Raw genomic sequence first — 25,063 nt, forward strand, 5'->3', positions numbered from 1 at the left:
ATGGGAGCGCCGTTCGGGTTCTGCCTGCTGCTCCTTGTTGCTGCTGCCATCTTGCTGGGTGCTCGAAGAGTCGATGGCCATGGTACAGGTGTCAAAGGCGGAACCAAAGGCTGTGGCGGCGACACCAAAGAAAAATGTCGTTCTCACGAGGGCCACACTTCTTGCAAGGACAACCACGGAGATACCTCGGGAGGCGGTAAGTCCGCTTGTCTTAGGCCAAAGCATGAAGCGCGAGAAACACTGAAATTTCAATACGAAGAAAAGCTTGAGACGAAGCACATGCTGCGCATTTTTAGGGGAGGAATACAAAATAACACGGGTGCTAGTTAGCCCAGTCAAGTATAGTTATATGTTCCCAAATGTGTACTATCCGCATTACACCTACTGTGGTGTAGTGGCTAAATTATATAATTTTGGAGAAGGACAGTGCGACTTAGACAAGGACGGAAGGAAGACACACACGGACAAAGGCTTACTTGCAACTGATGTTTATTGCTTGGAACGTGGAAATATATAGATCAGGCTCCAAACAACCAAGCATTGCAAGTCAGCGCTTATCCGTGTGTGTCTTCCGTCCGTACTTGTCTAAGTCACGCTGTTCTTCTTCAAAATTGCATGCCAACTAACCCAAGCATCAGGTCTAATAAATTATATCACTTTTTGTGTTTACTTTGTTGTTTATTTTCTCCTTCGGGCAACATACAGGCATTGCCCGCGAGGCAAGACAAAAGGAGGTGCTGAACCTCCTGACTGGGTCTTGACCTCGCCTGGGTACAGCGGCAGGAGCGGTATTGAATTATGCAACAAGAAAACGCTACGGGCATGTCGGAAAAACTTAGATACTGTGAAAATAAATGACCAAGTGAGAACTAGGATGCTGCGCTGTACAGCTCAGAACCGGAAGTCTAGCTTTGGCTGGTGTATCGGGAAGGCGACGGCAAACTCTAATAGTCTCCTGAAAGGAGGTCCCACCCAATTAACTTCGATTTATTACATACATCAAATATTTCACACACGTGCGTGGAAACACACTAGGTGGAACCATGGCGTGGCAGTTTTTTGGTTCTTCTTTTCAAGGGAATTGTACTTGCCCCGCAGTTGTATTACGAAGTAAACAGATGAAGTCTGCGGATATTATTTTACTTTCTGCTTTACCATAAAAAAAAAAAAAAACGACCAGAAAATATACATCGGCCCATGCAATATATCGAATAATAAAAAAGACTCCATTGAATAAATATCAAGCCTTAAAATCAGACGAGAGGACGGAGCAAAGGAAGAACTCCAGAGATATTCAGCATATTATTTCAAGGATGTTGAGACCTCTCAAAATACCCCCCCCCCCCCCCCATTCCCCATTGCATTAAACACAGCGAACGCTGTTCTTAAAACGGGAACTGTTCTAGGCCGTATCACCACTTTAAAGCAAAATTCTAAGATTAACTCAAGACGGAGCTGAATAATTAAACAAATGCAGGGAAAGGAGGGATTTCATTATTACATGTATAAAAAAGGAGCCAAAGCCACGGCCACAAAGCAAAACAAAGTAAAGCAAAGGGGATGCTTTTTATGAATGTGAAGTAATAATTAAACATGTAGATAAGTGATTAGAACGTAGAAAAAATAACAAGCACATGATGGCAGGGGGATTAGAATCCACCACTTCTGAATTTTGCGTCCGGTGCTCTATCACCGAGCTACAGCTACCTTTTTTTTCTTATTGGTAAATGTACATAATCACAATATGTACAGTACATATATATTTACAGTTCGCCAGGCCATTTGCCGGTCGTGAAAAATGGAGTCGTTTCATTTGTGCTAGCAGAGTGAAACTGACTCTGTTTCAGCACCACGGTCTGCATCTTTCAAAACATAGTAGATTTTTACAATACTCTCAACAAAGTATTCATACGCACATCTCGCTCCTGTATTACAATGCCGATAATTCATAGCACTCAGCCATACAGAGTGCTGTCCCAACAAGAATATGGCATCATATGGTACTGTATTGTCGTGAACGGGCAAGAACCTTATACCTTGCGGTGTAAGGGGAAGCTCCTTCTTAATGCTACGCTGTAACACGTCCCAAAAAAAGACATCTTATTACAACATATGAAATTGTGTTCAATAGTTTCTGATTTGTTTCACAGGGAACAATTTCACCCTCATGGTACATAAATTCCTTTTTGATGCAACCAAGTTTTAACAGGTGGGTACCAATGTGTAGATGTTAGAAGAATGTCTTGGTTGCAGGCATGACCCACATCTTTCTCACCCTCTTCGATACATCTTGACCAGCTGTGTCTGAAAATGTTGATATAGGGGGACTGGCAAGACCGTGTCTAAGTGGTCCTGCTGTAGGCGTTTTTTCTTTACCATGTGCAAACACCCTCGAGTAAAACGTGTGGCAAGAAAACGGTAAGCGGCAACCACCTCTCGGAGATAGCGCGACACACCATAACGACCCCCTTCACTTGATTAGACGATTAAATTCGGTAAGGCATTGGAGAACATGTACTGGACAAAAGAATTAAGGAAGTCAGTCTTCTCGTTGCTATGCAAACTGAGCTACAGCTACCGCTGTTACTACCTACAATAACAATATTGCGAAGGCACAAGATTGTCGGTGAAAGTTTATAGCGCGTGCGCCCCAGCGCCAAGGATTGTCGCCGCGCGGCTCACAGCCGTTCAAACAAGAATCACAGTGGCGATGCCAGATGGCGCCATTTGTCCACAAAGTGGCCGAAAATTCGATGTTTCGGAAACAATGAGTGCGTGTGCACTGGCTGCTTAAAATTTTATACTAAGCTAACCTGACGCTCCTGCTTGAACTACCATTTTTGTTTTGGATATCTCACTCGTCAGCTGCCTGCTGTGTGGCTAGGGATTTGGCCAAACACCGCCCAAAAGGACAAAAGATTTCATGTCTTATGCGAATATGAGCACACGCATTGTATGGGCACCGGACGTTCCCCTAATTATCTGCGTCGACTTCATCGTCGACACTAAGAAATCACAGAGTTGCCAGTGTTCATGCGCGTACTTGGCGTCACAGTTGTTAATATTCCACTTCAAGCCAATACCAGAAGTACATCTTGCATTGATTACATCATTGCACGACATGCTGATGTAACCAGCATGAACAATGTTTTTTATTACTTCAGTTACCACATGACGTTACTCGCTGTCCTGCGCGAACGCAGAGAGCGCACGTGTGATTAAATGTCAGTTTCTTCAAAAATGTACTTTGTTTATGGCAACAGAAAAAGGAGCTGCACGCATGCATTTCTGCAGTGGATAATCTAGGCCTAGAAAATATTAGTTAATTGTTGTACTTTCTAGTCAATTATCTCGACGTTTAGTTATTACTTCATATTGATAAAAAACATCCCCTCTGCTTTCCGTTGTGTCATTGGCTGTTGACTGCATCTTTCAAAACAAGAATGAAGTGCGTTATAACACCCCATGCAGAAGGACAATTGTGGGTGATGAAATAGTGTGTGACGCAAACCGCTTTAGCGTTTTTGCAGAGACCTAATTTATTGTGTATGATCTCTGCCTTGAAATGGTGCGTAAACATCCTCGGTAGGCGGCGCAGCGTTTGCAGCTGTGTGTATTTATCTCTCCAGTAAGAGCAGCTGGCAGAGTAAATGCTCAAGCAGGAAGCACCTTGCACCAGCAACACAGCGTTCATATTTCAGCAGCCAATCCCGCGTTAGTGAGCTGCAGTAAAATTTTTTGGTGGAATATTTCGAGGAGGCCCACTATCCAGCTCACATCGTTTGAATACACAAACCAACATTGGAGATTTAGTCTCTGAATAACACAAGAAAATCATACTCCTGATTATGGAACTCTAAGTATACAATGATGATAGAGAGACCGTTACGCTCCACGTGGTTTGCATCAAATGCGGGTAACATTTTTTTTAGAAAATGAATGTCTCTCTTCATAAATGCAGTTGGAGGTGCGGGCGTTCCAGTGGAGATGGAAAGTAAATTTAACGGAGCGCGCCAGTCCAAGGAGGATGATAAGAAGCGAACCGAGCAAAAGAAGAACCACAGGGCGCCCCTGGTGTGCTTCGTGCAGGCTGAAGCCTTCCAACGGTCGGGCGTGCAGAGGTTCACCGTCCGGACACTACCTGTACAGAAGTGCACGCACGTAATCTACTCTTACTTGGAGACGGACAACAACACCGGGGAGTTCATATTCCGCCCTAGAGGAGCGAGAGGAGACAGGAGTAAGTAGTCCATTCATGCGTCACTGGCCCCTGCTGTCGAGGCAAGCCATATGCATGTTGGAAACATGGCACAAAAGCAGTTATAGGGAACCTATTTGCCATCTACATGTAACGAAACATCATTCAGAAATTGAGATTTCAAGTGAACTTGCATTTCTTTCGACTAGCATTCACCGATCTCGAGTGAGAAACGGTGTTTTTCACGAGCACATGCTAAGTGCTCAAGCAGTCTACGAGATGAATCCGCAGTGGAAGAGGTTCACTGTCAAACATCATCTTTAGCGCGAAACTCGTTGAGCATAGCTACTCCGAGTCCGATAAAAAACATGCTTAAAAATATTTGCACTCACCGAGTTTGGAGTTGGAAGCATGCTTTTAATGAACTCGCTCAGTGTCGTTCGCTTGTTACATGAAGGTCTTACGTCGACGACTCGCTTTCGGCCGCATGGCATCCCAAGGAGGCGTAGCCATTCTGAGCCCTGAGCCCTGTCGAGCGCATTTGAGGAGAGAACTACGGACGCAAAAAGAACAACATATAATGGCTTCGCGATTGCATTGGTGACATCCTAAGTGGTTTCTCAAGCCCTTGTACATACTGTGAGCCTTCGTGCGACTATGCCACGATGTGGGTGTGGGCAAACTTATTCGGATGTGATAAACTCCTGCGAGTTAAGGAATTAGAACTCGGTTTAGCCTGGAGAAAACATCTCGTCGATGGCTCAAACGGATGCTGGCGTTCGGATACGCGCTCGTTATAGGCAACAAACATTGAGCAAAAATAAGATGATCATGTGCGGCAAGCCAGTGCTACACTTGTGCTGTAAACAACACATTAGATGCACGCAAACATAAATTTCAATGTGATGCTGGACTCGTCAATATTCCGGCAAAGTACTGTATGCCGAAAATGTGTTCACATTTTGGTGAATTTGTTGTACACTAGATGCAAAATTTATGGCAACATATGTTATGCTCTATTCAATGGTGAAGCAGTATTGGTGCTGCCTATGAGGTGGAAGACATCAAAACGTGTTTAGTTTTGAGTCAAGACCACGTTGGTCTTGCCTCGCGTTCCAAACGAATGTTTTGATTGAATGAAAATTTTATTAATTCATGAAAATTCCAGGTACCTTGGGTGGTCAGCCTAGTCCGGCAGTCTAGTGGCCTGCGACGTAGCGTGGGCGCTGGTTTTTCTATTTGTTATTTAGCTTCACCGGCCGCCCGCTGAGGCTATTTCGGCTCAGCTCTCCCCCGCCGCGCAGTTTCTCTTCCAAGGTCAGTGGCTGTCCTAGGCAATGAGATATAGAACATTTTTTTCATTGAGGGGGGGGGGGGGGGGGGCAGGGAGAGGGAAGAGGGCAGAAAAATTGGGGCAGGTGAAGGAACAAAGCTGGGTCCAGATTTCAGGACTCCACTACTCCACTTTGGCGGCTTCTTTAACAGGGCTCACCAGCTGAATGTAGACCGAGACACAAAGCAATATGAGCAAGATAGGGTGGTAGATATGTGGTGACCCCTGTGTCAGCATAATATCAATCGAGAAAAGACGCAGCGCCGCCGAGAAGAACGAATGCCGCTGCATTTGTTTCTCTTTATCATTTTTTCTCGCCTTTTCTTGAATATGAGAGTCCCTCTATGCCTCTTCCAGCCCTTCCAGCCTTCCCATTCTCTTCCTCCCTGCACTATTTTCTTTTTCCTACCACCGTTTATCTTTGTTTTCATATCGTTCTTTCTTGGCTATTTCTATCAGTACACTTTGATGGAATTTAACGCGAGGGCTGAGAGCTTGCTCCGCACAAAAGTTTAGTGTGTAAAAGGATGAAAAATATGCACAGTGGACGACACTGGCAAACGTAGGAGAAACGGGAGCTCGTGCGGAATATGATTCACTATAAGAATATTTGCTAGGACTTACATACTACTTGAGCGTTCTGAAACGGACAGTAAGAAATAAAAGATCGGTAGCATAAATTTAATAAAACAAAAGAGACATAGGGTACTGAGTACTCTAAATACGTCGAATTCGATTGTCGTGGAAATTTTTCTCCCATGATGGAATGGCAGTGATAGCAATCCTATGCCTATAAGACGAGGCTGCAGAAGGTGAGAGCTCGTCTCGCGATTGCGGAGGTCGTGCTTTGATGGAGGAGAAGTGCGAATACATTTGTGAGCTGCGCTGTGCAAATTCACGGTAGAGAACGCCAGGGCACCTTAATTTATCCGCAGCAGTCCACTCTCTTTCTCTCTTCTTTCTTTCACTGCCGTTTCCATCCATTCCCGCGCGACGTGATAATGTTGTCCGCTTATAGGAACAATCACTTATCGCTCCTTTTGCTTTCTGGTAACGAATGCTCGTTCCAAGCTTCCACCCAGAGGGCAGAAATTATTGCAACCTTTCTTTTCATGGAAACAATAATTTTTTTTCTGTTATACGAAACGGCGCTTCTGCATTGCATATTACTTTCGTTAAACTTGTTCATTTTTCGAAATTTCAGGCATACTGGTGGACATGGGCAAACTAAAGCGTGATACGAGAGCCAAGAATCTCAAGGTTCTATTCAGCTTTGGCGGAGGCGCGCACATCCAAAGCCTCATGAATCGGATACGGGACGACAGTAAGGCTCGGCAGTTTGCGGAGCGCATAAAGCTCTTGCTAAAGAATGCAAACCTGGACGGCATCAACTTCCATCTGGAGGGACCTGGCCCGCAAGTGTGCAAGGACGACCAGATCAACACGATACTCAACTTCATCAAGGTGACCTAGCAGGCGGTCAAGGTAGCGAGCAAACACTAAATGCGCTCTGCACTGGCTTACCACCGCGAAACGTGTTCAGTTTACCGTGATACCATTCATAACCGCATATTTAGCTCACCTTTGCTTTGCCATCCTGCTGGCGGAAGGAGTTCGAGCAGGCTGCAGCCTTAATGCCTGTATTTGGTACCCTCGTATGGCTGTCCGAAGATACACGCTGGTCGGACAAAGCACGTATTTCAAAGGAGCGCAGAAAGATTAGGAAGCCTTTTTGCAATTAAATTATTATAAGCAGTTTGCATAACAACTTTGTGTAGCGCTAATTTTGGACATGCAGCTGTGTCGAGTATTGAATGCAAAAACGGGCGTAGAGAAAAAATATCCATATAAAATCGGCATTAGAGTAAGGAAGAGAATGTGTAAATCCATTTTGTTGAGGCACCACAACAACCAGGACTGAGACGAAGAAGGACAGGACCGTATCCGTATCGTCTAAGTCCTCGTTCTTTTGATGCCACAACAAAATGAATCCGTACCAACTCGCCCAGTTTTCTACACATTTAGAATATGTGGGTCATGGGAGGAAGTGAGTGCGAATTTGCAGGAGCGCTAAGCTGGCGTTTTGCTGCTTTGTCAGGAATGCGGAAATGGGAGGCAGTATCTTCACACTATAAGTATACTTCGGAGCTTGCCGAAACGCGTTCCTTTATTATGCAGACACTCCGGTCGGTGCTCGGCAACGATGTCCTGATTACTGGCCAACTGCCCGCCTGCCGCCGGGAAGAAAAATGCAAATTGTTTATGAGCGAAGAAATGTCCAGGTACCCAGCTTCTCTGTTAAATGTCGCACTTTCTTGTGTTGGCGTCACGTTTCATATGCGATCGACCATTCTCTCCGACTTTCCAGGGAAGTTAAATGAGCTTTGTCTTTCGAGTTTGGGTGTTTGTATAAAGCGTTAAAATGATAAAACATTGCATAAAAGTCAATTTGGAGACATGCTCTTCAAAGAGAGCATAGCTATGCAACATGTTGGAAGGCGGTGTTCACCTGAAAAATGTACTTTAGAAATTTCCATTTTTGTGTGAAACCTTTGAATTTCATATATTATTTAAAATAGTGGCAGATTATAACCAGATCTTATTGAACCTATACTGTACTTACAAAAGCGAAACGACAGGCCCGCGTAATATCGATATGGTATGGCAGATAATTCTTCAGCATGACAGCTGTAGTATTATATACTTTTATATAGTGTATAACATAATTGACGTAATGACACTTCTGGGCGTACTATGGATATATATATTTTTTGCCAGCAACTCATGATTCGTCACAAATAATGCCTGCACATGGCGCAAAAGCGGTCGTCATCATTTTAACACACTCAATGCAGAGCAAAGGTTTCTCCTATATCCCTCCAATCAGTCCGGTGCTGTGCCAGGCGTATTCACCTGTTCCCGCAAGCTTAGTCCTCTCATCTGCGCACCTAAGATTCTGCCACCCCTGCTACGCTTACCTTTTGTTGGAATCCAGTCTGTCACCCCTAGCGACCTTCGGTTGCCTTGCCTTTGCATTACATGACCTGCCCATACCAATTCATCTTCTTGATTTTCAACAGAAAACATTAACTCGCGTTTGTTCTCAGACCCACACTGCACGTTTCTTGCCTCCTAATGTTACACTTATCATTTTTCGTTCTGTAGCCCACTGTGTCGTGTTGATTCTAATTTGATCTCTTTTGGTTAGCTTCTGCGTATCGGCAAGACACTTCTGTTACATATTTTTCTCATGAGGTCTCCTGGTAAGCTAAACTGTATGGTTTGAGAGTGCTTGCCAAATGTGCTCCAACCTAGGCTGATCTTTCTAGTTATTTTTCTTTACCGCCTCATAATGCGACCACATTGGGCTCGTTGCCGAAACTCTGCCCTATACCATCTTCGAGTAGCTTCACGAAGCCATCTTGGCTGGGCAGGTTGTCATTTCCTGCACGTATGACAGCGTGCGAATTGCCGTTTCTACTTGCCGGGTCTTAACCGCTCAACTAGCACTACGTGGCCGTCTGTGAGTTGTGTCAGCGCCGAAAGCCCCGTGTTTTATGTTCTGGACAGCCGCAACCGTTGCCCGGATTTGTGGTCACTACCTATTCTAAGGAGATATATTCTCTTTACACCTCCAATGTATCGCTACTTATTGCAAACTGCTGTTTCTTTCCGAGGGTGTTTAATAATAATTTAATCTTCTACATATTAATTTTCAGGTCTACTGTTCTACTTCTAGTTCATTAAACGAGACAATGTAGTAAAAAACGACATTTACACATCATGCATTTATGCCAGAAGGCAGCCTATCGGAATAGAACAAATCTGACAGAGACAATATTCGGATCACGCAGTTAACACCTAAGTGTTTGGTATGTACGACGTGTGTTCTAGTTTTCGTCCCCTCACCCGAAAAAACCGCCAAGCATGTAAATGACGTTTATCCTACCGCGTATATATAATTAGTATATTTGTATACCTTATTGCTTATTCTAGGAACTTGGACTACGTGTTCCTCATTACATTCGACTACAGGCTGGACGACCTGACGAAAACGAAGATCACCAGTGGTCTGTACCATTACAATGACACCAATGGCCCGACCAAAATTGAGACGGTATGCCTTTGGCGGTGCAATGTTTACCGTTCGCGTTCAAACACATGGGACCACAATGACGATATGCGGAGAAGCTAGACCTCCCCAAGCCGCAGCAGTAATAAGCACGTTTGTAGTACGTATGATCGCACCGTAAATCATTATAACGAGAACCAGACCTCGTGTCCAGCGGCTGCTGCGAGAGACAAAGTGTTATTAAGAAACAGTTATAAATTGACCGCGAAGAAAGCGAAAATTGCCAGAACTGTTTGGTTCTACGTAAACACCCACGCCACCCATAGAGAAAAGAAAAATCGTTTTAAATGGAGGCAATCTTTAATTACACACAACGGAGTAACAGCGTAAGCACTGTACATAGGCCACCATAGCGTCACCTGTTTTGGTAAACAATGCATTTGTTTACGTTTAAGCTCAATCTCGACCAGTGGCTGGTGCAAGTTGCGAAATGCATGGTTCTGCTCGAAACCTCCGGTATATTCGAACGCTATCGGTCCTGCAGCTATGCTTCAACGTTGTGATCCCTTATCTTTGAACCATATATTACCGCCTCATCCAGTGTGACAATGACGCAGCGACAGGAAAACACCGCAATCGACTCCTTGCACTATTATATAAAAAAAAAAAGAAAATTGGTTTCGAAGAAATTGAAAAGCACAATTACTCTCACTTCAACAGTTGACATCTCAACCGCGTTGTAAGAGAAGGAAGAAAGGTGATCGTTAAAGAAGAAAGGGAGAAGGAGGTGCCGCAGCGGAATACTCTGGAACTATTTCGACCATCTGGGGATATTTTACGTACATTGGGTTGGTACAGAACACAGGAGCTTTTTGTAGATGGAGGAGGGAGTGAATGGAGCCAGACAATGAGTCGCCCTGGAAAAGTGCTCCGTATTAATTTCGATCCCTTAGGATTCTTTACCGCGCAATTATACGCATATCTTAATAAGTCCTTTGCATTTTGCCTCCATCCCAATGTGGCCGCCACGGCCGAAAATTGTTGCTACGTCTTCGGGCGCATTAACAGAGCGTTGTCACCGCTTATGGTCAGTCTCATGTACATAATTCAGAGTCCTTAACCTGCTGAACTTGCTACCTCGCGCTTTCACATAGTTTCGCTGCATTGAGAAGCGCACTATACGGTTTTTAGTAGATGCCATTTGTATCTCTTGTGTGAGTCGCTCTGAGGGGTCAAATCCCATATTCTAAAGGTGTTAAACTGAGTTTATCAGGACAGAAAGGAAAAGAAAAAGGGTACCAAAGTTACTAAGAGATATCTCATTTTGTAGCTAATTAAACTATTGGGAACTCAATGTGGGGTCTACTATCTGTAGTGTGCTGGTCGGATGAAGGTGATCACACAGATTTCTTTAAGATATATCCGAGAAAATGTGCATGGGATCAAATGTAGACAGTTTGATTTTGCTACGGAGAGCTGCCACTCGCATCTGCTTCAACATTGTTCGTTTTAGTCGCTTTTTGGGGCTTTATCTAGATGTTTCTTCGGCGACTTCAAATTGAGCACTGACGAGTGCAATACAGTTCGACGATCAGCGAGAACTCTCACTTCTATAGTCGCCACCGAGTTGCTTAGTTTTTTTGCGGGCGCAAGTCAACCCAATAAAGAGTAAATTTCAGTGCAATCCAAGTCTCCTCGTTGGTTGCCTTCGACCTTACCACCAAACGTGGCATCTAAACACTAAGACCACATGTTAGCGACACCAAGCGTGAAGAAAAAAAGTTACAACATAGTTTTGCTTGATACATGCAGAGAGATAAGGCCGCGTGCCAGTAACTTGCAGCAGCAACGAATAAAGGCAACAAAGGTTCGTGACAATGCTAAATGAGGTATATGAATACATAGCGCGCACATACAGTCAACTTGTTCCTGACCACTACAAGCGTGTCTTGTGAGGCTTAATCAACATGCCTATCCCGTGATGCGGCGGTGTGGGTGCAGAAATCGAGCAAGGTCTTAAATATGTTCTTTATGCGAAATGATTCTAATAAACACAAATGACTTGAGACCGGCGGCTATTTTTGCTTAGCATTAGATGCCAAGTTCTGATCACTTTCGTGTCGTGCGTGCCGTCGCGTTTATGCCAAGCGTTGTGGGTTGTTTGACATGCCCGCATGCGACCATGTGTCTGCGTCATCATGGCCTCGTCGACCAATGAGGCTTTCGGCCATTAACGGCGACTCGGCCTTTCTGGGACACGATATCCTTACGTTATCGCGCAAAACCTCATGGTGCCCTATTTAAATGACATTGCTATTGCGCGGACAGGAGACCTGCGTGGGAAAGTGGTACAATGCCGGGGTACCCAGGTACAAGATAGTGCCGGGCATCGCGACACACGGCCGGAGCTTCACGTTGAATGACCCGGCCTACAACGGCGACAGTGCCGGGCTGAAGCAGAGCCACCCACTCGGAAAAGCAGCGGAGATGACGAAAACCGATGGGTACATGAACTACGTCGAGGTAAGGGCACGTCTCACTTTAAGGCGAAGGCCTTTAATGCCTCATAGTTGTCAGTTGGAGCTGTGGGCAGAGGCTGTCAGCAGAGAGTGTCACACTTTCGAGGGAGATAGTTAAAAATAGGGGAGCAGTTAGGGATAAGGGTAGATGGAGAATACCTCAGTAATCTGCGATTGGCTGATGACATTGCCTTGCTAAGCAACTCGGGGGATGAACTGCAAATAATGATTGATGACCTAGACAGGAAAAGTAGAAAGGTAGGCTTGAAAATCAATATGCAGAAGACTAAGGTAATGTTCAACAGCCTCGGAAAGGAACAGCAGTTTACATTAGGTAGCGAAGTACTGGAAGTAGTAGGCGAATATGTCTATTTAGGATATGTAGTGACCGCAGATCCGGACCATGAAAAGGAAATAACAAGAAGAATAAGATTGGGATGGAGCGCATTTGGCAAGCACTCACAGATTATGACTAGCAGCTTGCCGGTATCGCTAAAGAGGAAAGTATATAACAGTTGCATCTTACCTTTACTCACCTATGGAGCTGAAACGTGGAGGCTAACCAAGAGAGTTCTACTTAAGTTGAGGACAACCCAGAGGGCTATGGAACGAAAAATGGTAGGGGTAACATTAAGAGATAGGAAGCGTGCAGAGTGGGTGAGAGAAATAACTCAAGTTACCGACATTCTAGTGGAAATTAAGAAAAAAAAAATGAACATGGGCAGGACATGTAGTGCGAAGAGAGGATAACCGATGGTCGCTTAGGGTAACAAACTGGATTCCAAGAAAAGGAAAGCGTAGCAGGAGTCGGCAGAAAGTTAGGTGGGCGGATGAGATTAAAAAGTTTGCAGGGGTCAAGTGGATGCAGCTAGCACAGAACCGGGTTAAGTGGAGAAATATGGGAGAGGCCTTCGCCCTGAAGTGGGTATAGTCAGCCTGATGATGATGAGTTAAAAATAAATGATTATCCTTGCCTCCACAACCTCCATCCCTTGAATCCCCAGCCGAGTGCATTACCAACTGCGCCACGCCCCAGATCGTGAAACGTGCATCATAATTCCCTTTGTCCACAGTGAGGATAGCGGGATTCCGTGAGTGACAGGCACTGCGCCTTTAATTTCCTGTAAACGAATTGTAGAACACCGGTGAAATGTGATGCGTTCAATGGAATGCTGGTTGTGTTCGACAAGGGGTGCGCCATGTACCGTCACGACTGGTCGTGACGTCACCAGTCGATTCATGCATGGAAGGGGGAGGATATCACCGGAGGCAGCCAAAATCCTCATCCAAAGAACGCTGAATAGGAAAATTCAGTTAATTTGGACACCCGCTCACGCTGCCGTCCCTTGTAACGAGGCGGCTCACGAGCTAGCCCAAGCTCTCTATGGTAGCCGTCGAGCCCCCCGAACACTGGGCATGCGACGAGCGTCTGCAAATTTACGGGGAAATCATCGACCATTATAAATTGGGACGTAGACTGGTATGCCCGCCAGATGTTAGACTAAATAATAGAGAAGCTGTCGCGTGGAGCCGGCTACAAACTAATACCTTCATGAACCCGGTCTTGGCGTTTCACGCGCTACCAGACTTTAGGGACAATGATCTGTGTAAACACTGTGGGCGAGAGGGACCCTGGCACACGTAATTTAGGAGTGCTCACAGTCTCCAGGGATAGGAGTAAATATTACAAGTAGAGAAGCCTGGGATACCCTGCTGCGAAGCGCGGACCCTGCGATCCAGCACCGCACCGTCCATCTGGCGGAAGAGGCCGCCACAAGCCAAGGGCTACCTGCCAGCCTCTAATCCGCGGGCACACGACTCTTCGTCTTCCCTGGCACGCGTGCCGGGGGTGGGGAAGAGGACGCCCATTTCGGATGGAATTAAAAGTTGTACAACCAACCAATGCATATACGAGGCTGACGCCGCCGGGCGTGCGATCCAGGCGTCCGTGTGGCGCTTTTCATTTGCCGCTTCCTCGAACGCCGCATCACACAGCAAAGAGAAGCAGACCCAGATGTCTAGGAGGCGTTAGTGCAGCAGACATTAGCGGCATTTGAAATTGATTTACAGGATAGAAAAGGCGCAGTATCTGTCACAATTCTCCGCAGACACTGATTGATTTATAGGAAAGGAAAGGCGCGGTAACCGTCTCACCTGTCTTCTGTGGACACCTCAACCGCGCTGTAAGGGAAGGGAGGAAGGTGGGACAGAAAGGGGACATAGAGAAAGAGGAGCCGTAGTGGAGGGCTACGGAGTAATTTTGACCACCTGGGGATCTTTAACGTGCGCTGACATCGCACAGCGCGACGCCTCTTCGTTTCGCTGCCCGGCTATTCTAAAACATTTTGATCCGCAATTCGACGGGCTGTGCTCGCACTGTGGGGAGGTGTCTGACATCTACCACATGGTGTGGGCCTGCCAAAAAACCCATCTTTGCCCCCTATCCCCAACCCCACCCGAGAGAACTGGGAGGCGACCCTGTCCGGCTGCTGCACCCTAGAGGCCCAAAAGGTCTTAACGCAGCGCGCCCGGGCTGCGGCAAACGCCAATGGAGTGCCTGTCTAGGCATCCCACCTAGTGTACATACCTATATGTATTATAATAATAAATGTTTTCACCACCACCCTTCGTTTCGCCTCCATCGAAACGCAGCCGCCGAGGTCGGGTTCGAACCCGGGTACTCTGGCACAGTAGTCGGGCGTCTTACCACTGCGCCACCCCGGCGGGGTCCCCACGGACACATGTAACACGCTGTAAAGGAAGGGAGGAAAGTGGGAATGAAAGAAGGGAGGCAGATAAAGGTGCTGTAGTGGAGGGCTGCGATCCATCGCGCTATAATGCCTTTCGCCTCATCGCACTTTAGTGATCCAAAGTGCCTTCTATATTTTTTGTTTGAAGACAAAGGGCAAAAGAGCCCCGCCGGGGTGGTGCAGTGGTAAGACGCCCGACTACAGTGCCGGAGTACCCGGGTTCGAACCCGACCTCGGCGGCTGCGTTTCGATGAATGCGAAACGAAGATGCGTCCGTGTACTGTGCGATGTCAGTGCACGTTAAAGATCCCCAGGTGGTCGAAATTACACCGTAGCCCTCCACTACGGCTCCTATTTCTCTCTTTACACTTTCACTCCCACCTTCCTCCCTTCCCTTACGGCGCGGTTGAGGTGTCCACAGAAAAACAAGTGAGACAGTTACCGCGCCTTTCCCTTCCTATAAATCAATCAAATGAAAAAAAAGGGCAAAAAAAAATTGTATGACACTTCAATTCCCGTGTAGTTATCCGTCTTGTCACTGTGAATATGCAATGAAATTGACTTTCTAAACGCTTTAACACTGAATACGTTATATCAGGAGCAAGGGCTGAGGACCAGCTTGCTGTCCCAACTGTTGCCTTAGCATCGACCGCAGATTACTTCTCAAATCCAATCTGTAAGCGGCTTATTAGTCACAAATATTTGTTGCACGGACTTGTCATTTTCCGGGAGGGCGAAGAGCAGTGATTATTTGTAACTTAACCTGTTCTAGCTCAGAAGCAAGAAGCAAAGTGACCACAAGCGCGTGCTCTGCAAAATTCTATTGGCAATCTGCTGGCAGTTTGATCAAATAACTCACAATTGATTGATTGATTGATTGGTTCACAGGAAAGGAAAGGCGCAGTATCTGTCACACTTGCAGCTGTGGACACCTGAACCGCGCCGTAAGGGAAGGGAGGAAGGTGGGAGAGAAAGTGGATAGAGAGAAAGAGGAGCCGTAGTGGAGGGCTACGGAGTAATTTGGACCACCTGGGGATCTTTAACGTGCGCTGACATCGCACAGCACACGGACACCTCTTCGTTTCGCCTCCATGACAATTGCTGTTTAGGGAAACGGGGCTCAGGAATGAAACGACAAGTGAAATAGGATGGAGAGATGGGATGAAATGAACAACAAGGCGCGGTTTAGAAAAAATAAAAAAATAAAATAGAAATAGGGCTCTGTGTAGCTAAATGTGAAAACGCGAGATACTATAAAATTATTTTGACTATTTCCCCCGAAAAGTCCATTTTTTTATTTGGGCAGGCTGGTCTGGATGTTTTCGGCGTGTTCATAAAAGCAAAGCGTTAGGCACACCAATTTTAGCGCGCTTCAGCAACGTGAATTCGATAGCTTTGGCTTAAAGAAGTTTACTCTTGCTTAGAAAAAGTTCCTGCAGCCGCCTGGGCAGTCTACAGGTTCACATCAGCTTCCTCGACGTCTGCCGAAAAACAAAGCCCAACAGAAACGCAGCCCGTCCTCTCATCTCAAATCACACTGTGGTAGCTTGTTGCACGCGGGTTTGAATTCTGTTGCTAGTGAATTCATGCGCGAAATCTGACTTCTCGGTATGGTTGATTAAAATTATTATTTTGGTGGTCATAAACGCCTTACAACAGTTTTAACAGTGTTATGAAAGAATGTTTGGGTGTAAATAAAATATTGTGTTACCTCTGACGCAAGCAAAGAAATAACATTATTATAACGCTTCTCTGCTACAAGGATGGTTATCTAGATAGAGGAACCACACGCGTCAGCTGGAAGTCGGCTTTCAGATAATTTATGTGTCGCTGCGCTATTTTAACGGTTTGCTGTACTCTGCACGCCATATTGCGCGACGTTCTGCGTGTTCCCGAGATAAATAGACGAAGCTTTCACACTTGTAGCACATGACGTACGTATCATGATTGGTATGGGAATGTCACATTTCTGTTGGTGCGTTTTCATATTCAAGTGCTGGTCATCAAAAAAAAAAAAAAAAAAAAAAAAAACACCGGGCCGACACAGAGGAGGCTATCATGAAGACGCAATGTGACTTCCCACAGCTTTCTTGGCCTGATTTCAGACGTGTCGCCGTGCGGGATACATGGGCTGGCATCGCAATTGGACATCCTACGCACAAACACCCTACATCTATAAAAAGGACCAGTGGGTTAGCTATGACGACAAAAAGAGTACAGGCATCAAGGTGCGTAAGACTTCCCTTGTTTGTTTACCTTTACTTAGAGCCTTGACGCGGCGATTGCTGCGAAAACAAGTGAGAGAGAACTGATTTTGCAGACGTGGAGCGAGAGGGCAAATGTTTAAGATTTAATAATATATGCGCGTATATTAGGTGATGAAGCGCGTAAACACTATCAGCTTTATCAGTAAGCAAAACGAAACTTGGTCAACATTTGAGTCAGTAGCGTACTAAGATGTTTAAGCCAGTGTTCCTTCAAGTGGGCATGTGTAAGAATACCAGGTGAAAAAACACAGAGTACACATGAGTACGCTATATAAAGTGTACACGCGGTAACGTTGTCTGGAAGGCACAGGAGCTCGAAATCGGAACATGAACCTTTATGTAAATGGGAACCTAACCTCTATTTGACTAAGAGCGCTTATACAGCAGCGCTTAACCCATGCTCCAAAGCGCGGACTACAATCATTCAGAGGTTTATAGATATGAATCAAGAAAAAAAAATACTACACGTGCTTACAGATATGCGCCAAGAAAAAGCTTTTTCAATCTGGCGGAGAATCACTGACGTCACTAACGTGGTCTTCTGGTTTCTCGATGTAAAATTCTTTTACACATTCGTGGTATGTTTTGTCGCAGCTGTTCAGTAACACTTGGTACTATAGTATAGGTGAGGCCCGCAGGGAGCACAATTCTTCGTGCATGCTTGGAGGTGAACTGGAGTGGGGGAACCTTTTTTGCTAATGTATTCCTGCATTCATGTAGGCGCCCATTACGACAACGTCCGGTTCGCCCGAGGTATACACATTGCCGCATATAATCGAAAGAATTCATTAGCAAAAAAGGTTCCGACATTCCAGATTACGACCAAGCTTTCGCAAGAAGAATCGTGTTGCCTGCGGGCCTCGCCATGCGGAGTGTGACGCATTATTGAAGAGCAGGGATAAAGCAGAATGCGAACTTGTAGAAGCCTTTTACATCAAGTTATGCGCCATAAAACTCCATATAACTAACTAACAAACTAACCTTTTACATAAAAAAAAACAAAACAAAACTAGGAGAATGCATTAGTGACACGTCAGTGGTTACCGCCAGAGTGAAAAGGCTTTTCTTGATGCATGACTGTGAATATCTCTGGTCCCTGCTTTGGCGCATGGATAAAGCAATGCGTTATGAGCTCTTTATGTCAAATAATAAACCTTTTGCAAGTTAGCGCTAGTCCTGCTCCCTTTATATGCTCATGTGCCCCTTCTGCGTTCCTGCGTCTTCCTGAGCGTCCACCAACATGCCCAGATACAAGTACTTCTCGATAACATTGTCACATGACCATTGATGTGCATTGCTCCTAAGTGATGATTTTAACTTGTTGCAAATTGTTAACACCCCGTTGTAGTGTAAAGTTGGGGTGCTAAGTAATAGTGCTATTTTAGAAGGCTGCTTACTGGGGTGCATTGGTGGCCTAGGTGCAGCTCTAATATGTGGCTGGTATGTACTTTACGGTGTGAGCGGTCGCATGGGACTCTAATGAAATATCGTACTGAACGAAAGTTCCAACGTGGTGAGCGTGCTGGTAGCCTGCCTGGCTGGTGACCAAAAGCGCGGCATTCGAATTTGCTTGACTGCATTTTTATCGCATTAGCACTTGAGCTGCCAGCTTCACAAAGTAAAACCGCTGCATTAAGCCGAAAGTCTTTGATGGCTCGTACTGTCGCGTCCACCCGGTAACACTAGTCAAACGACGACTTCATCAGAAACCGAAACTAACCATACTAATCACAATAATCCTTTTCTACCGGGAGGAAGATTGTTAAAAAGAAATAAATAATTCCTGTCTTCACCGGGAATCGATCCTCCATCTCTTCCCTAGCGAAGCGCTTTAACCAACTGCGCCACGCCCGGGAATTTTTTTTTTCTGACATGGTATTGACTATACAGAAAGGGTTATGTACACAGGCTATTTACAATTCCCTCAGCCATTGCTGAGATGCACAACAGAAGACACAACTTTTTAAAAGGCAGGCAAAAATAAGCACCGTGTCACCAGCGGAAACCAATCAGGTTGAAAGTTATTTTCATCATAAGTGTCCTTCAGTTGCAGCATCATTCTGATAAAATGGAGTCTAGATGGAATAACAGGTTTAGCGTTGCGATCCGACATGCGTGTCTTCCACAAGCTATGAAGTCCAATAGGAAAAACATGTCATATGGTTCGTAATCAGATTGTGTAACAGCAAGATACCGCACACTGTACGAATTTAGAACAAAGTCTTTCTTTAGAGTTCTTTGCAGCACATTCCAAAAAAGAATTGCGTCTTTGCAATTAATGAAACAGTGCTCAATTGTTTCAGACACATCACACAGACGTCAGTTTACAGAAGATACAAAAATATTTTTCCTATGGAGCCATGTGTTAACAGGTAGAGCTTCGGTGTGTAATTTAAAGAAAAATGTTTTCGTGCAAGGAGAAACCTGCATTTTGCGCACCCTTTTCAACACATCCTGACCCTTAAAACCAAAGTATAAAGAACGTTACAGTGGTGGCGGAAAAAGCATTGCTACCAAATCCTTGTATAGTATCTTGCACGAAACAGAATATAAGTACTCATTCGAGAATCGTACTGACAAAAACCTCACCGAAGTATAAACTTCCTGCATATAAATCCTAGTAACTGCGGGCGGTCACTAAAATCTGAAGAAATCACTAAGTCGGGAAGCAGATTCATGAAATTTACTTGTGGGAATGCTCTAATAATCGGATGTGAACAATCACGAAAAAAGAAGAAACGGGCAACTAACTGCCTTACATACAGATTTACTAAGCCGAGCCCCCCTACACAAACAGGTCTGAATAGGTTATCAGGTCGAATCGGTTCAAAATTGGATGACGAAATAAACGTCGCAAATATTCGGTGAGAACGCTGGATGTAATGCCTAGCACAGTGGAGGATCTGAAGCACATAATAAAGTTTTGTCGCCAAAAACATGTTGCAGGCCTGAGCCCAACCGAATATTGAAAGCCGATAGGGGACAAATGTATTAGCATAACGCTGGACGACTGGAACGCGCTCTTTCCAGTAATTTGAACTTGACTTAAATGCATACAGTGGAACGCCTAGATATTTAGGGGGCACACATGACCACTCAACTCCTGCATATAGGGGTGGTGTTGAGCCCCACGAACCAAACCAAAGGCCGGAACTCTTAGAGTGATTCATCTGAGCACCAGAAACAACGCCAAATTCTTCTATGCTGGATATAACTTTTTCGATGCTTGGTTTGTCAGTGCAGAAAAACGTAAGATCATCCGCATATGCAAGCACTTTAACCTCATTTCCAAGGAGAGGGAAGCCACGGATACTACTGTTATGTAAAGCACTCTGACAAAGTGGCTCCAAGTAAAGAGCAAAAAGCAGTGGAGACATCGGACAGCCTTGCTTCACAGAAGAATTGATTGGTACGGGGCTTGATAGGTGGCCATTTACAATTAGGCGAGTCGAGCAATTTCTATAGCAAAGTTGCACCCCCTTCACTACTACAGAACCAACGTTCGCTCGTTCCAGAAGAGAAAACAGGAAAGAATGACGAACTCGATCAAATGCTTTTGCGAGGTCGACCTGAAGTAAAGCAACCTGATCATGAGAGCAGGAACACGATTCGAGGATTGTGCGTGCAATATGTACATTACTTTGTATGGCTCGGCCCCTCAAGCCGCACGTCTGATGAGGGCCCGGGAACGTGAAATTCACATCATAATTATCCTTGTCTACCGTGAGGATGATAGTAGCGATGATAATGATGCTGCAATTAGTAATAAAGACAATTATGACATTAACAATGATAAGGACGGTACATTTAGTTGATAATGAGAGCAAACATGATGCACCGTGTGCACCAGCAACGCTTAGGCTTTCGCATTTCTGCAGTGTAGATTGCACAGTGCTCACCGATTTTTTTTTGTATTTCATTGAAGCTTCCATGCTCGCACAGCAGCGAGGCTCGTTTAGCGCTTTTTCCACTAGGGCGCTCAATCCGACGAACATCCGTTGTTTGTCTGTTGTGTGGGCTCTGTGTTGCAGAAAGCCGGGTGCCACCGTGTTCTGTTTCACCAGTGTACGAGGCTTGCGTGGCCGCATAATTCTAAGATGCAGCGGTTCGAGTAAAGATCACTGAGTGGGCTGCGTGGGGTGTGACGTCACGAGCTACTGGTCTGTAGAGAAAGCTCGCTGCAACGCCTCCGCGGCGGCCGAGTCAGAAGCTGGCAGCTGGAGTCGGCCGCGGGCGTACGTGACAATATCTCCGTTGACATGGTGCCAAAAGCAGAACCGTCGTGTGCTGTGAAAGCGCCTTCCTAAAAAAGTCGTACTGAAGAGCTATATAATGTCGCGCGGCCTTTCCTAAAATGTTTGTAGGCGTGAAAGCACCCACTTTATCTGTAGTCTTTTATTAGTGCCCGTATTATTCTGAAGATGATTTACTCACATCAGGAGACAATCGTAATGTGCCACATTATGTGAAAAACCAATCGGAATTGATACAAATCCCCGTCTTAATCCAAGCGTACGAGTATCCCTGTGTGGACTAGAGGCTGCATGTGGCTGCAAATCAGGATCGAAGGGCCCTGGAAGAATTTCGATCTCACCCTCAATATCTGAAATGCGAAGCCTGATTTGGCAGCGCCTGCCTCTTCGGCCATGTCATGTGGTTTCGATACGTAACACAACCCGACGACAAATCAGTGAGCAATCATGCCACTTTCCAATTATCATCTGTCGGCGCCATGCCTGTGATTTTTCTTAACTCCGACGAAAGTGTGTTTTGAGAATAGGATCTTTAACGTCATACCACTAAAACTTGCAGGGACGCTTAACCTCTGCCTTCAATTATACGGTGCGAGAGTAATTCCTCCCGTTTGCCGCCTCTTTTCGCAAATCCTTTTTCGCGTACGTGCTTTTTGTAATTTGCTTACACTACTGCTTTCATCTGTGCCTCTATAATCCCACACATTGGAATTTATAACACTCTCACTAAAATCGTAGAAGCGCATCTAAACCCCAGGATAATAGACTGTCCCTCACCTGGTGGGCAGGTATTCTGCAAGAACTGAGAATTGACTTCGAGCCAATCTTGGCTGATGAAGCCTCGCTGCCTAAAAAGATACACATACACCTTAAGATCCTCCCTGTTGCCAAGACCACGCACCTGTCAACAATGCCAACATGCGTGAGGACAGGCCCAGAACACTGCACAGCTGCAGCTTAGCCACTGCAGCTTAGCCTCCAAACCACATGGTCTATGCTGACGCGGCCGAATAACCAAGCTGCGAAGACTTACAGACGATTATAAGGGTGTTCCGATACTTTCTGCGTCTACGACTGCTGGGCTTCTAGGGAGGCCGAAGAAGCCATCATAACTCTGGCCATGACCTCAGCCCCGGCTATCAAAATAGTTATAAATAGCGACTCTAAATCTGCTGTGCGGAACATTTCTCGAGACAGGACTTCCCCTGCCATAGCCAAAAATCTTACCTCATTTAAACACTCGTCCCGGCCATTACAAATCGCAGGGCTCCGGTGCATTTCTCCCTCCTAGTGAACCAGGCGGCCCACCTCCATGTTCGAGGATTGGTCGACTGGGCGGCGGGTTTCTATCCTTTCCGGATCTCATGGTTACCTATCAAGAGATATCTCAACATTACCGCTTAACACTCTTACCCTCAGGACACAAATCTCTGTCTAAATTTCAAGAAACCATTTGGAGGCAACATCAAACTAAGACACCTCCTAGGTTGGCAGTATATGTTCAATATACCCAGACCTCTATTCATTTACTTGTGGGCACTGTGGCGAACACGGCACTCTATCACACATTTTGTGGGATTTCCCTCAACATCCCCCTCCTCAGGGATTGCGTCTCGCTAACGCTCAGCAGTAGGAGGCCACTTTGCTCAGCTCGGAGCAAGGCGACCAGTTACGAGCTACCACCAAGCCCTAGCATTCGCTAGAGGCCAATGCCTCTTGTCCCCTTAACGTGGCTGAAGACTCCCTTTCCCCACCCCAACATACACTTGAAATCGTTTGGCCAAAAAGAGTATTTCTTCGTCTTCCTGGCGCAGGTGAAGTGGTTCACATACTGGCACCTGGGTGGCGCCTTCATATGGACGGTAGACGAAGACGACTACGCTGGAAACTGCCGGCAGAGCGAGCGGTACCCGATCCTGAAGGCAGCGTACAATGTCTTGAAGGATTACAGGCCGTTCAATAACCGCTGATTCGTGAACGTGGTATGACCAACAGAACACAATGTGGAACGCTACTACGAGCAATTTACGGTGCTATATGAGGTGGATAGAAGCATGGGCAGGTGTTGCTGCATGACTGTTCTCTATCTCGTTTTTTTTTTTTTTTTTTTATTCTCGATGTTTACCTTTCGGCATAGTGAAAAGAGGGAAGAATGTGGGAAAAGGAAGGAGTGTAGACTGATTTCCCAACATGCTCATTTTTCGTGCAGGTACTAAATACGAATGTCGTAGACCTTACGCAACGACTTTACCCGACCTCAAACCCTATTGCTCAGCCCTATATAATGTCTCAGACTTTGTGTGAGCAACGTGTTTGACAATATATACTACAGGTTAATCGGCTAAAAAGAAAAAAAAAAACGGGATGAGAAATTTATGAACGAAGTCAAAAGTGAGATTATAGTATTTTCGTGCTGAACCTCGAGCCTTCCCGTGAAAATGATGGACGCAAAAATAGGCGCCGGTCGATTTAAACTTGGTGAATGCAAAACACAGAACGCGACATGCGTTCTCCTTCCGGTTCCGGCCTGAATGCGATAGCAGATAGTTAATGCTAAATACGCATTCCAGACTTAACATCGCGAGATATAAAAGTAATAATCCGTCATGGCAATGAGAAAGACGACACTGAAAGCTGTGTAACCTCACAATCATGAATGCGCCCTCGTTAGGGGTGTAAATTTAAAAGAATGCACATAACGCATACCGAAACACTTCACTTGGTTCATTTCGCGAATAGTTTTAAGCCACTATCACATTAGATAAATGGTCCATGCGCCTTGGCCAGATTTTTTTCTCATATTTACTGCAGTTAGCAGGTAGTTTGATTTTCAGCCCTGTCCATGTAAGATTGAGTGTAAAACATGTTTTACCGCACATCATTCTGGGCGACAGCAAGCTTTCCAGAGTCAGTCGCGAGAAGGGGGTGACAAGTATGACATGTACGTTGAAAACTCTTATGCACCGCTAGCAATACATTAGCTTCTGTCTGGCCGTCGAGTGGTAAACGTATTCTCAAACCTCACAATGTGTTTTCATGCCTTGATTTCGTGCCGTAAAAGTTTGGTCGCAGTTGTGCAGTTTCCTGAGAGAGCACTCTATCTAAGCTGCGCTTCTCGTGCAGCGACATCATATAGCTACGCATGGTAGTATAGTATAAAACATTTATTTTTGGAAAATAAACGAGAATTATTTGTTTCGATCCGTTAAGAAGCAGCTGTCTTCGCACACGACTGCACCTGGAAACTGCATTCTTGCAGTCGCCGAACATAAAAGGGTGAAGATTGCGAACAATGAAATCTATCAATTATGGAAAATTTCGATATCATATACGAGGTAGTCTACAAAAGCAGTAATCGTAACTATTATTTCTTTTCAGGGCTGACGGCGGTGGAAGAACATCGCATGAAACCAAGCAACGCCAGTTTTGGAGAAGAATCGTGTTGAACCGGGGGCCATCGAGAAATTAAAAGCCTTTTTTGTTACTAAGCGAATAAATTAAATAGCGTTTTTTTAATTTCCATCCTTTTGTGACTTCTTTCGCTGAGAGGTTAGGGATAAGCTGGGATGTCCCTATACTAAATCGCATGGTTGTGTTCGATGCTTACTATTCTTCATTGTAAATATTACTTTTTCCTTGGCTTTTGTAATGTAGCGCTAAATGAAGCACAG

General features: G+C 45.4%; 1 protein-coding gene across 1 annotated transcript; it reads left to right on the forward strand.

Annotated features, from left to right (window-relative positions):
* Nucleotides 1–23,362, forward strand: LOC146199117 (chitinase-3-like protein 2). Its single transcript, XM_084592042.1, has 8 exons — nucleotides 1–196; nucleotides 3,962–4,240; nucleotides 6,736–6,995; nucleotides 7,710–7,813; nucleotides 9,528–9,648; nucleotides 11,932–12,126; nucleotides 16,978–17,100; nucleotides 23,207–23,362. Exons 1-8 carry the CDS (start codon nucleotides 1–3, stop codon nucleotides 23,360–23,362), a joined length of 1,434 nt encoding a protein of 477 aa, XP_084448168.1.
* The last annotated feature ends 1,701 nt before the right edge of the window (nucleotides 23,363–25,063 follow it).

Source organism: Amblyomma maculatum, chromosome 2 (assembly GCF_055883805.1).
Source record: "Amblyomma maculatum isolate TAMU_Amacu chromosome 2, ASM5588380v1, whole genome shotgun sequence".
NCBI classification, from domain to species: domain Eukaryota; kingdom Metazoa; phylum Arthropoda; class Arachnida; order Ixodida; family Ixodidae; genus Amblyomma; species Amblyomma maculatum.

Coding starts and splice junctions, on each gene's coding strand:
- LOC146199117 (XM_084592042.1), top strand. CDS start 1: ATGGGAGCGCCGTTCGGGTTCTGCCTGCTGCTCCTTGTTGCTGCTGCC. Junction 4,241..6,735: donor AGGAGCGAGAGGAGACAGGA/GTAAGTAGTCCA, acceptor TCGAAATTTCAG/GCATACTGGTGGACATGGGC. Junction 12,127..16,977: donor GGTACATGAACTACGTCGAG/GTAAGGGCACGT, acceptor GCCTGATTTCAG/ACGTGTCGCCGTGCGGGATA.